At 55.7% G+C, this 13044-nt stretch overlaps 1 protein-coding gene across 1 annotated transcript in view; it reads right to left on the bottom strand.

Moving 5' to 3' along the window:
• The window catches only part of HMCN2 (hemicentin 2), a 150384-nt gene that overhangs the window by 56201 nt on the left and 81139 nt on the right, over positions 1-13044 (bottom strand). Inside the window, exons 32-44 of the mRNA XM_065879176.1 lie at positions 12423-12704; positions 11955-12063; positions 11555-11724; positions 10517-10671; positions 9980-10076; positions 9424-9519; positions 7732-7908; positions 5917-6074; positions 4966-5089; positions 4368-4543; positions 3234-3330; positions 2919-3038; positions 376-537 (exon numbers count right to left, since the gene is read on the bottom strand). Of these exons, the coding sequence (XP_065735248.1) occupies positions 376-537; positions 2919-3038; positions 3234-3330; positions 4368-4543; positions 4966-5089; positions 5917-6074; positions 7732-7908; positions 9424-9519; positions 9980-10076; positions 10517-10671; positions 11555-11724; positions 11955-12063; positions 12423-12704 (1923 nt within the window). The remainder of the gene's footprint in view (positions 1-375; positions 538-2918; positions 3039-3233; positions 3331-4367; positions 4544-4965; positions 5090-5916; positions 6075-7731; positions 7909-9423; positions 9520-9979; positions 10077-10516; positions 10672-11554; positions 11725-11954; positions 12064-12422; positions 12705-13044) is intronic.

Raw genomic sequence — 13044 nt, 5'->3', positions numbered from 1 at the left:
TCATCCCAGCAGGACAAGTAGATGGAGACTTACGTTTCCATCACATATAGGAACTTCATATCAATTTTACATTTCTTTAGTTTCCAACTGTTCCAAGCTGTGTTTTTTCCCCCCTCTGGACCATTGGGGGCTTCTTGGGATCACGCTGCCCCCTCTCTCACGCTGAGGTCAGGAGCTGTAAGAAGCTGGCTGGGGGTAGGGGGCAGTTGAAAGGCCAGAGAGCTAAGGGGTAACAGGACAGTGCTCTCATCAGCCCTGTTTTGTCTTTGCTTGGGTTTTGGGGTGAGGTCTGCCCTGCCAGGGCACCTGGCTGCCCGCCCTTTGGGCCCCATCTGGCCCCTTCCGCCTGGTTCAGGTCATCCCAGCCTGACTCACCAAGCACCTCCAGCTGCTGGTCCTGGCTGCTATTTCCGGCCACGTTGCTGCACTCACAGGTGTACGTTCCCTCCTGGGCCGGCTGGGCCTGTGCTAGATACAGCAGCCGCCCCACAGCTGACACCTGCCCAAGGCCGGCCCCGTCCATGGGCAGAGGCTGACCTGGATGCATGAGAAAGAAGCCCCTGGTCCTTGGTCCTTCCACCTCGAACACTTGTCCTCTCATCCATCCTGGCCAGCTCCTGCTCATGCGTCAGGTGCCCACTTAGATGTCACCTCCACCAGGAAGCCTTCCTTGAGCACCAAATCTGATCCCGGAACCCACTCTGAGCTCCCATAACACTGAGCCTCTCCCCAACACAGATAAGCCTGCAGGTGGCACGTCCGAATCCTGCCCTGGCGTGGGCTGTCCTGGATGGCAGACCCTGCCTCACTTTCCCCCTGGGATCCTTAGAGGTTCTCTGGGGCCTGGCATATAATAGCGCTCAGTGAAGGCTATCGAATGAATGACCCATCCATCTAGCTACACAGATGGGGGAGGGAGACCAAGTAGCTGGCACACCTGGCAGCAAGGAGACCCCGATGCAGGGAAGGATTTTGTAAACCAAGGGGCACTGGATTAAACACTAACTTCCAACATCCTGCACCTGTTCACAGCAGAGCGGCTCTCTGGGCTCTGGCCATCCATCAGCATGTGTTCCGGCAGGGGGAGGAGACTAGGTGGCCACATGACGTTCTCCCTTGCTCTTACATTCTATTCTCTGTCCACGCTCTCTCCCCTGGTGATCTCGACTTGTCTTGTCACTTTGGGATTTATTCTTAGTCCAGACCTCTCTTCCCAGACCTGCCCTTGCAGCCTCTCCATCTGGGTGATGGCAGAATCACTCTCCTGACTACCAGGCCAAAAGTCATCCCCGACCCCTCCTTCTTCTTAGCCCCCTATCCCAGCTGTCAGAAAATCCGGCCAGCACCACCTTTGAAATGCATCGAGACTATGGCCCCATCCCAACACCTCATGGATACACACCTAGTCCAAGTGCCAGCATCTCTTGCCCAGAGTCCCTGCAGGAGCCCCCTCACTGGCCACTCTGCTCCCACCCTTGCTCCCAATGCTCTATTCTCATCATGCTGGTAGGAACCATCTAGGGTACAAACCAGACCCCTCCAGAAGCCCCATGTCACTCAAGGTTAAAGTTGAGATCCTTACAGCCTTTGATCCACCCCCATCGCACAGGTGACCATCGCCTGGTACCGTCCCCTTGCTGAATCTGCTCCAGCCCCACTGGCCTCTTTGCTGTTCTTCAAACATGCTTGGTTCATCCCTGCCCCAGGGCCTTTGCACCTGCCATCACCTCTGCCTGGAATGCTTTTCCCTACAATATCCTCATGCCCATCCCTCACCTTCTCCACATCTGCTTGGTCAAATGTCCCTGGCCACCCAACTTAAAATTGCAAATCCCACCTCCCTCCCCCATCACGACTTCTCCCCTTTCCTGGCTTTTATTTCTCTCCATAGCACTTATCATGTCAGGTATTAAGTCATTTACAGGCATACCTCAGAGACATCATAGGTTCAGTTCCAGACAAATGCAAAAGGCATATATCGAAATAAAGCGAGTCACGTGATTTTTTGGTTTCCCAGTGCATATAAAAATCACGTTTGGTCTATTAAGTGTGCATTATTATGTTTAAAAACACAACGTACATAACTTAATGAAAAATACTTTAAAATGCATCTGAGCCTTCAGCGAGCCATACTCTTTTTTCAATAGTAATATCAAAGATCACTGATCACAGACCACCATAACAAACATAATTATAATAATGAAAAAGTCATAAATATTGGGAGAATTATCAAAATGTGACAGAGACCCAAAGTGAGCAAATGCTGGAAAATGTTGGGAAAATGGTACCGATAGACTTGCTGGAGGCAGGGTTGCCATAAACCTTCAATTTATAAAAAACATGACATCTGCGAAACTCAGTAAAGCAAAGTACAATAAAGAGGTAGGCCTATACTAACTTCTCATTTATTATCTGACTGCCTCAATCCACTGCCGTACGTCCAGCACCTAGAATGGGGCCTGGCACGAGAGGCTCTCAACAAATACTGGTTAAATGAATGAATTCCAAATATTTATTGAGCACCTGTTTTGTACCGGGCACTGTCTTAGCCACTGCTGAATTCCCAGACAGTGCCTCCCAGGGCTCACAGGCTCACGGAGGAGCAGACATTGAAGGACTAAGGTGGGTAATATGATGAGCTAACATACAGGGGTGGCATCAAGGAGGCCTAGACTGGGGTGGAGGTCAGGGAGGGCTTCCTGGAAGAAGAGACATCTGAAGTGAGGCCTGAGGATCAATCCAGCTCTCATTGGCTGAGGAGGGGCTGCAGGGCCTTCTGTAACCAGCACCCACACCCCCTAGGGCTGTAAGACCACCCACCTCCAACTCAGCTAGAATAGGGGCACCCAGCGAGGGCAGGGAGCAGCCTCCTTGGGTGGGGCAATGAGGGTAGGGCTGGGCGAGGTCAGCCATCCTACCGTCCTTCCTCCAGGAGATCTTGGGGAAGGGGACGCCCCAACATTCGCAGGACAGCCTGGCAGGGTGCCCCTCGGTCACAGTCAGGGTGCGAGGCTCTGGTGAGGGGAACACTGGAGGGACTGAGTGAAAGAGAGGAGGTGAGGTGGGCAGGAAGTTGTGGGCTGGGATAAGAAAGGGACCCCGTGGGGGAGAGGGTGGGGTGGAGGAGGGCTGTATCCTAGAGCCCACTCAAGGCAGCCCCAACCCCAGGGCTTGAGAGCCAGCCCTCACAGGGGCAGGGGGAGGGACCCCAGCCCAGCCCAGGAGAACCTCACCCCAGACATTTAGGTTGTAGTGTTTCTCCGAGCAGCCTGCCTGATTCCGCGCCTCGCAGGTATAGCGGCCTGCGTCCACCACCCCGGCTCTGTCCACCTGGCCGAGAGCAAAAACAACCCATCAGCGGGGGCGGCACAGATGGGATTACGCCCGGACAGACTGTGTGACCTTGGGCATGTCACTTTACGTTGCTGAGTCCCCCCTCCCACCCGGAACCACGGAGCAGTGGTAGCACCTGCTGCGCCTCTTGTACCAGGAAGTTTCTGGAAGCCAGGGCCTTGGTGGCCTGACATGGACCGGGCACAAATGGTGGCCCTGCCAGCCTCACCCCACTTCACATCCACAGCCCAGTCCTGTTCCAAGGAGGAGGCGGAGGGGACCCTGTCCTCAGGGGTCAGATCCTGACCTAGGGGGGTGAGGGAGCTAGGCTGTGGCTTTGCAGAATGAAGGGAAGGAGGGAGCGGTATTCCAGGCAGAGGAAACCAAAGAAAGGGGCTCAGAGTTGGGGATGATCACATCACAAGATGTAGAGGGGTGGGAGAGAGAGGAACAGGCTGGAGTGGAGGGTTCTCCCCGCGCCTTGGAGAGGTACGTCCCTCCCGCAGCTGACATGGACGGGCTGTGCTCTGGGGCAGGTGGGGCCTCACAGGCATTCTCTAGGACTCTCCCAGGCACCCCAGAAGAAAGGCAACAGGTGCTCACAGGTGAGAGAGCAGAGGCCAGGGTGGTCAGAACACGACCACCCAACGGCGCAGTAGTCCGGAGGAGGTGGAGCTAAACTTTAAATCCAGGCTGTGACTCCAGAGTCCCTGACCCTAATTAATCCCTGCCTTGCCGGGTCAGATGAAGGGCCTTAAATGCCCAAAGGCAAGGAGGCTTTCGAACAAGGAGTGAAAAACTCATGGGGGTCCTGAGGAAAGTGCCCCCCCACCCCGCCACTGAGGGCTCAGTCCTGGGGCTTCGCTCTCCATCCCTGTTTGGCTGGAAGCAGCTCTGATGGGTCCTGGGACTGGAGGGGCCTGCAGGTCACAGTGAGCTGAACTGATGCTCACGGGGGCACCTCAGCCCGCCCCGTTCAGGGCTCAGCTCTGCTCACAGTGGGGGCCCCCTTGGTGGCCTGGGAGGCCGCACACCTCCAGCAAGGCCTTGTCTGCGGAGAGGCGGATGCCAGGCCGGGGCTCCAGGGGGTGGCCGTCCTTCCGCCAGCTCAGCACGGGAGGGGGCACAGCGTGGCTCTGGCACTCCAGGGCCACTGACTCGTTGGCCACGACGGACACATTCAGCTCTTCTCCAAGGATGCTTGGGGGCACTGCGGGAGGGGGCGGGGCAGGGGCTGTCTCAGCAGCCAGGAGCAACCACCAGGGATGGGAAGCCACCATCAAGATGAGGGCCCACCCCCTGAGCTGCAGCCCTCTCGTCCCCTTGATGATCTTTAGAGGAGGCCCCCAAACCTGAATAGGATGGGCATTATGGCAACATCAATAGTCTGAATATGATTTTGTGCTTTAGTTGTTCCAGATGTTACCACTGAGGAAAGGGCCCACCCGCCCACCTGTCCACAATAGGGGAGTTCACACTCTAGGAGAGGGCTCTGGGGGTCCAACTGACCCCTACATGAAGGCAGACACAGTCCCAGGCCAGACCTCCCACATCCAACCCCCGGGGATGCCCCAGCCCCACCTTCTTGAGCCGCCGGCCTGCACCCGGCAAAGTCCAGGGCCTGACACTCACCGTGGACATGCAGGATGATGTCCCGGCGGTCCTCGCCCACCGCATTCACGGCGACGCAGGAGTAGCTGCCGGAGTCGGAAGCCCGGGCACTGGCCAGCGTGAGGACCCGGCCTCCAGGGAAGACCTGTGGCCCAGAAGGAAGTCCACGTGAGGTCAGGCCCTGCTAGCAGGCACAGCGGGCAGCTTGTCCCAGACCCCCGGGGCCCGCCACAATGCAGAGGAACCCCGAGCTCTACCCAGACCCCAGGACCTCTGCTGGCTGGTGGGGAATAACATCTGTCCTGGGAAAGAGTCCCCTGGAGTGGGGCTATGGCTAGGGAGCCCTTGAGATAGGGCTGGTCCCCAAGTGTAAGACGCATGACTGATTTCAAAGAGTTTGTACAAAAATGTCTGGTTAATGGTTTCTTATACTGATCACGTGATGCAATGATACTTTTTGGATACACTGGGTGAACTAAAATGTATTTTTTATACAGCAGTTGTTTTTTAATATTCACTTTTTATTTATTTACAAATAAATAAAGTAGCCAGAGGACATTTTTACTTATTTATTTATGCCACACTGTGAGGCTTTTGGGATCTTAGTTCCCCGACCAGGGATCGAACCCGTGCCCCCTGCAGTGGAAGCAAGGAGTCCTAGCCACTGGACCACCAGGGAATTCCTTAAAATGCATTATTAAAATTGGTTTCACCTGTTTCTTTTTATTCCTCCTAATGCAGCTACTAGAAATTTTTAAATTACATATTCGGTTCACCTTGGTGGTGTGCATTATGTTTCTGGAGACCACCTGGCTCTAGACTCCGTTCAGCATCTCCCCTTCCTCCCTCCAGTTGACCATCCTGGGCCATCACTGTTTCCCTCTCCCCGCGGCACTCCCAGGCCCTGACCTCTGCTCCCAGCACCTACTGAGGCACCCGGGAGGCGAGTCAGGGCCACCCACCCCTACTGACCTGGAGGCCAGAGGTCCCTGCAGTGGACACAGGGTTTCCATCCTTCAGCCACATCAGCATGGGGCTGGGGGCTCCCGTGGCGTTACAGGTCAGCCGAACCGGGGTGTGGAGCATCACGGGGCCCGGCAGGCTGGGTGGCAGAGTGATGCGTGGAGGCACTGCAGGGTGAGGGTGGCACAGGGCACAGGCTGAGCCCCGCTGGGGGTGAAGCAGGCAGGGCCCCTGGCTGGGCACCCACACGGGAGCACACGGCCACAAACAAAAGCTTAGGGACAGCCACTCCCAACATGGGCGCAGCGCTCCACAGTCCTCGAGGTTGCTCATCTCACCCTTCCAACTCCATCACGAGGCTTCCACAGATGGGAAACTGAGGCTCAGAGAGGGAAGTCACCTGCCCAGGGCTGACCAGCTAGGAACTGGCAGAAGCAGAGCCTCCACTTGGGCCTTCTGGTCAGCACGAGGTCATTATCAGGGGGATGGTGTAGGGGTAACCAGGGTTGAGAATCCCTGGGCAGGTTCTGCTTTCCAACTCGGAGGTATCAGCCTCCAGACAGCCCCTCGTGGGCAGAAAATGGTCAGAAGATTCAGTTGTATCTGGGAGGCATGAGCCATGACACCCAGGGTCCCAGCCTCCTGTCCAGCTACCTACCCACTGCTCTCAGGATAAAGACCCAATCTTTCCAGCCTCCATCTGGTCCCCAGCACCACCCTGGCCCCTCCTCTCACTGTTCTGTCAGCTCCAAGCCCCCAGCCTCCTTTCAGTTTCTCAAATTCTCTATAGCCTTAGCATTTGGTACATGGTCGACGTTTAGGCATCCAGCTCTCCAAGATGCCTCCTGGGACCCCCCAGGCCAGGTCAGCGCCCCAGTTCCAGGCATTCAGTCGTACCTCACTTTTCCTAGCTCTTATCACAATTGTCATGAAACAGTACTTTGGGTAAGTATCCAGTTACCGTATCCTCCACTAGACTGAAAGCTCCCGGGTCCGTCTTGTTCAGGGCTACAGCCCCAGGGTCTGCCCAGAGCACGTACAGGCATACCTCGTTTTACTGTGCTTCGCCTCACTGCACTTTGCAGATGTTGTGTTTTTTACAAACGGAAGGTTTGTGGCAACCCTGCCTTGAGCAAGTCTATCGGTGCCATTTTCCCAACAGCATTGGCTCACTTCTGGTCTCTGCGTCACAGTTTGGTAATTCTCGCCATATTTCAAAATTTCCCTTACTGTTCTATTTGTTATAGTGATCTCTGAGGTTCCGACTACGACTCACCAAAGGCTCAGATGATGGTTAGCGTTTTTTAGCAACAAAATACTTTTTAATTAAAGTCTGTACTTTCTTTAGACATAACATCACTGCACAGTTACTAGACTACAGTATAGTGTAAACAGAACTTTTCTATGCAATGGGAAACCAAAACATTCATGTGACTTGCTTTATTTTGATATTCGCTTTATTGTGGTGGCCTGGAACTGAATGAACCTGCAGTATCTCTGAGGTACGCCTGTACTCAATAGATGGAGGAATTGGTGTTTGAATCAATGGATGGTTAGATGGATGGATGGGTGGATAGGCAGAGGACTGGATGGATGGTTGGATCAGTGGAAGAACAGTGGGTGTTTCCATGCATGGATAGAAGAATGGATGGGTAAATTATCAATGGATGGAAGGAAGGAAAGATGAATGAAAGGAAGGATGGATGAATGGATGATGGATGGAAGGAAGGATGGATGGATGACAGATGGATGAACAGACTGAGGGACAAATGGATGGAAGACAACTTTGGGGACAAGGATCCCTTTAGTCTCAGGGCAGCTCACCATTGACCCGTAGGCCATACTGCAGCTGTGCGCTGCCCGCCACATTGGATGCCACACAGCGGTAGCTCCCAGCGTCAGAAAGTCGGGCTCGCTCAATGAGGAGAACTCTCCCATCAGCTGACACCGTCACTCCCTTCTGGGCAGAGACAGGCTGGTGGCCCTTGAACCAGGAGATATCTGGTGAAGAGAAGAGAGATGAAAGGGTCCCTGCCAGCCCTTCAGACTGTGCCCTGTGTCATGGGCATCCAGGAGAGGCTTCCTGGGTGGCCACATGGTGTGCCTTTATTTCAGGCACTGGAGAAAGCCAGTGTTCTCCAGGAAGCGGGGCGGGGCAGAACAGGGCGGCGTTGTCTGAGATGGAACCGAAGGCAGAGAGGGATGCAGGCTGGGGCAGCCAGGAGCAAGGAGAGTCAAAGTCAGCCCAGCCCCTCACGTCCTCCCCCTGCCAAGAGACCACCCATGAGGGAGATCTTTAGAGGAGAACACAATACCCCAAAACAGCAGCCTCATAAATATGGACCAATTATAAAAAGCTACGTGCACCCCTATGTCCATAGCAGCACTATTCACAATAGTCAAGACATGGAAACAACGTAAATGTCCATCGACAGAGGAATGGATAAAGAAGCTGTGGTGCATATACACAATGGAATACTACTCAGCCATAAAAAAGAACAAAATAATGCCATTTGCGGCAACATGGATGGAACCAGAGATTATCATACGAAGTGAAGTAAGAAAGAGAAAGACAAATACCATACGATATCACTTATATGTGGAATCTAAAATATGACACAAATGAACCTATCTACAAAACAGACTCATGGACACAGAGAACAGACTGGTGGTTGCCAAGGGAAAGGGGGTTGGGGGAGGGACGGAGTGGGAGGTTGGGGTCAGCAGATGTAAGCTATCATATATAGAATGGATAAACAACAAAGTTCTACGGTATAACACAGAGAATTATAATCAATATCCTATGATAAACCATAATGGAAAAGCATATTAAAAAAGAATGTATATATATATATAAATATATGTATAACTGAATCACTTTGCTGTAAACCAATATACTTCAATTTAAAAATAAATTTTAAAAATAAAGTTAATAAAGAGATAATAAATAAATTAGTAACGACCGATTGTATCTTCAACTTCCTTACCTCCTGCCAGGGTCCAGCCAAGAAGAGGGTTTCCCCATGGCAGAGGGCAACTACCTCCAGGGCTCACCACCCCAGGCAAAGCAGGGTTGAGCTGGCTCAGATGGGGGACAGGAAACGGACCCCCTTCCTGGGCCCATCCTGTCTGCCGGGCACCCACACCTAGCCCTAGCTCCCAGACCTTTGCTCAACTGCTGGTCTAGAGAAGAGGCCCAGATGGACGTCCTGTTTCTCACCGCCAGCCCCGGGGCGGCCCCGTGAAGCCACAAACTCAGCAGAAACCCGGCAGGTTTGTTTCAGACACCAGTGCAAAGGCTCTGGGCCCTGGCAGCGACTGGCACGTAATGGGCATTGCATAAACAGCTGTTGACAAGGAAGAGGGGAACGCTGGGGAGGGAAGGGGAAGGCCTGATGATCTCATCCTGCTCTGTCCACAGCCAGAGTGGTGCCTGCGGCACTGCCCCGCCTCTTTGGATGGGGAACTGGGGTTGGCTGGAGGTGGCTTTCAGCCAAGAGGAGGGGTCTTACTTACCAGGAGGGGGTACGCCTGAAGCCAGACACTCCAAGTTTACGGAGGCATTTTCCAGCACTGCCTTTTTGACCAGGCCCGGCTCGATATTGGGGGGCACTAGGGGAGACGAGGAGAGCCCCGGCTTGGAGGGGGTACAGGCTCTGGGTGGCTCATCTCAGCCTCCCCAGCCTTCCCAAGGTGGGCTGGGCAACAAGGACAACCCAGGCACCCGACTCCCCAGGAAGAGCCAGCATCAGGCACACTGGGGAGGTGGATCCCAGGCAGTCAAGAGGAGTGACAAGGGCAAGGATTTGCCCATATACACAAGGACCTAAATGAGCCCCCAAATGAATAGAACAAGGGAAGATAAATATGAATTAGAACAAGGCTGTCCACTGAAAATCCGGCAGAAAACAACCAAAAGCGACCACAGAGCAAATGATTTTCTACTTCTAAAGTTAAGTACGTGACATTAATTTTAGAACCCCCAGCCGTCCCCAACCCCCCACGGCAGCCCTGCGAGCCCTCAATCACCCACCACCCCAGGTCCAGGCTCTGCCTCCACCCACATCCTCACCCAACACCTTGAGCGCCACGTCTCTCCTGCTCTCCCCAGCCAGGTTAGTGGCAGCACAAGTGTAGATGCCTTCGTCCCTCAGGTCCACCTTCTCGATCTGGGGGAGAGGAGGAAAGGCAGGTGTGTGCCAGGATGTGGGTGGGGCCTGGGGTCAGAGCAACACGGACATGGCAAGTGGCCAGGTTGTTGCTGACCCCAGCGCAGGAGACGTGAGGCATGGGCACAAGCTTGGTTCCGGCTGGAGTTCTGAGCCACACATTCAGATTCCAGGGGATCCCTCTGGTCTTGGGGATACTCCCCTCCCCCCATTTTCTCCCTCTGGGAGCTCAAACTCCGGGGACCTCAACTAGGCTTAGGGCTCCCTTCCTGCTTCAGACCCAGCACCCCAAGGTCCACTGAGCATTTCTAGGATGAGTGGACTCTGTTTGTCCTGCCCCCAGGCTGCCAGAGCTCCGCTTGGGCTCCCCGGGGCCGCTAAAAAGCAGCCCCTCCCCCTGTGCAAGGTTGGCCTGCCAGCCCTGGGGCCCTTGCACGTACCTGCAGGTTCCCCCCCGAGGCTGCCAGGGCCACACCATCCTTCCACCAGCGGAGGCTTGGGGTAGGTACCCCAGTCCCTGCACATTGGAGGGTCACAGGCTGCAGGAAAGGGGCTGTGATGTTCTCACCCCCAATTATGACCACCGACGGGAGCTCTGGGCAGAGGGAGAGGCAGGGAGGCCCAGTCAGGGTCAGGAGGGGTGCAGTGGGCACCCAGAAACCTCTTCAATGCCTGGGGAGGGAGGGAGTGGCCTTGCAGGGCTGGCCTCTAGCTTCCCTCCACTCAACCCTCCAGATACCTGGCCTTAGGGTAAAGAGCACCAGACTGAGAGCCGGCAGAGCTAGTCTTTCCCTTTCAAATTCTCCCATTCATCATCCATCCATACATCATCCATCCATCCATCATTCATCCATCCATTATCCATCCATATGTGCACTGAGCATCTACTCTGTGTCCCACACTGCACTATGCACAGGGACACAGCAGAGAAAGTTCTGTGCTGCCCTCAGAGCTCCCAAGCTGGGCAGTGGAGATGAACAGCCAAACGAGAAATCCCAATACAGTAGGTGGGGGGTTATGGCCACGAGAGGCTGGGCAGTGCAGATTATAACCATGGTGGAATCAAGGAGGGCTTCCTGGAGGAAGGGGTGTTTTTTAGGACAGACCTGAAAGATAGGGAGGAGCTAATCAGGCAAAGAGGAAGAATGTTCCAGGCAGAGGGAACAGCATTTGCAGGACTGGAGGTAAGAAAGCCAGTGTATTTAAACAGCTGAATGAAGTTCAGCGTGGTCAGCATAAAGAGAGTGAGCTGGGGTCAGGGGGGAGGCTAGGGAGGGGATCGAAGGCCTGTAGGCAAGTGTGGTGAGCAGCTGAGACCACCCTCTCACACCTGTGTCTCTTTGGGGAGCTGGCAAGTCCAGACCAGGAACGCTGTCCACAGAAGACCAGCTCCATGCCCTTCCCATGTCTGTCAGGCTGGCTTCACCCACCCCGGCATCTCGGGCTTTCATTGCCCCAGAATGCCGGGCTGCCCTCACCGTGCACAGACAACTCCACTTCAGCCCCTGCAGTGCCCGCTTCATTGGTGGCCTGGCAGGCGAAGAGGCCCGCGTGGTCCAGCTCCACGTGGTCAATGCGCAGTGTGGTCCCCTGCGAGGTCAGTTGCACCCCGGCCAGCTCCTCGGCTGGGCGGCCATTCTGCAGCCAGCTAAGGTGTGTGGGGAGGGGAACGGGTCAGCCTGAGGCTAGAGAAGGTAGGGGCAACAGGACAGGCCAAGAGGCCAGGCAGCATCTCTCTTCTGTCCTCACGTCCCGGGCTCCATGGCCTCTTTCATGCTCCTGGGAGGCGAAGCATCTCCTGTCCCCACCCACCCCCAAAGCATGCTCTCTGCCTGTCCCCCAGCCCCCCAGTTCTGGCCTCCACCACCCCATACGCACTGGATCGTGGGAACTGGGGAGCCCGAGGCCTGGCAGGGAAGGTCCAGGGGCTGTCCTACGAGGGTGGTCACCGGGCCCAAGCCTTCAGCCAACAGGAGCTGCGGGGGCACTGTGGGCAGGGGTCACCATTGGGTGTCTGGAGCTGAGGAAATCCCGGCCTACAGCCCTCCCAAGTCCCAGTGCCACCAGAGCCAGGCCCAAGCTTCCCCTCACCCTTCAAGCACTCCCATAAACGGCCCCTCATCCAGAAGGCCTTCTAGGACCACCCAAGTTCAGCCTCCCCACAGGATCCGTCTGTTTATTCAATGTCTTCCCACCAGACCCAGGGCTCAGGAGTCCCGTCTCCCTGTTCCCTGCCTTATCCAGGGTTAATGGCTGTGAAGTGTCCGTGAAATGGAAGAAGCAGGCTAGGTGTGGGAGGAGGGGTCCACGGCCCAGGTGACTCGGGTGGGGCAGGCCGGGGCTCACCCTGCACCTCCACGGAGTACTGCAGCACGGCCTCCCCGGCGGGGCTGCTGGCCACGCAGCTGTACAGGCCTCCAGACGCCTCCCCCAGGCTCTCCAGGCTCAGCATGCCGCCGCCCGCCTCCAGCCACGTCCCATTGCTCTCCGCCACGGGTAGCCCCTCGTGATGCCAGGAGAGGGTGGGGGGTGGGTGGCCTCTGGCCACACACTCCAGCGCCAAGGGCCTCCCGGCCACGGCCTTCACCACACGGGGCCCTCCGCCAGCGCCCTCGATGGTGGGCGGGACTAGGGAAGAGAAAGGGGGTGCTCAGGGACCAGCAGCCTGGTTAAGTCCCTCACAGACCCCAACCCATGTGAACTGCCTTCTCCTCCCCTCCACTAGCTGGAACCCCTGTTCAGACATCACCTCCTCCGGGGAGCCTCCCCCGGCACCCTGGCTGGAAGTACTCTCTCCCTCCTCTGCCCCTTGGTACCATCCCCACCCCCCTACACTGCCTGCATCCTCTCTCCACACCCTGCGACCCCGTGAGCTCAGCCTGAGCAGAACGACACTTGTCTCTGCGCGTCTTCAGTATCTGCACACGGTAGGTCTCAAGATCTGCTGAACCCAAAAGGATGGGTTCCC

Source organism: Phocoena phocoena, chromosome 6, assembly GCF_963924675.1.
Source record: "Phocoena phocoena chromosome 6, mPhoPho1.1, whole genome shotgun sequence".
Taxonomy (NCBI): domain Eukaryota; kingdom Metazoa; phylum Chordata; class Mammalia; order Artiodactyla; family Phocoenidae; genus Phocoena; species Phocoena phocoena.
Note: the sequence above shows the minus strand (reverse complement) of the source record. Positions and strands in the feature narration are given on the sequence as shown.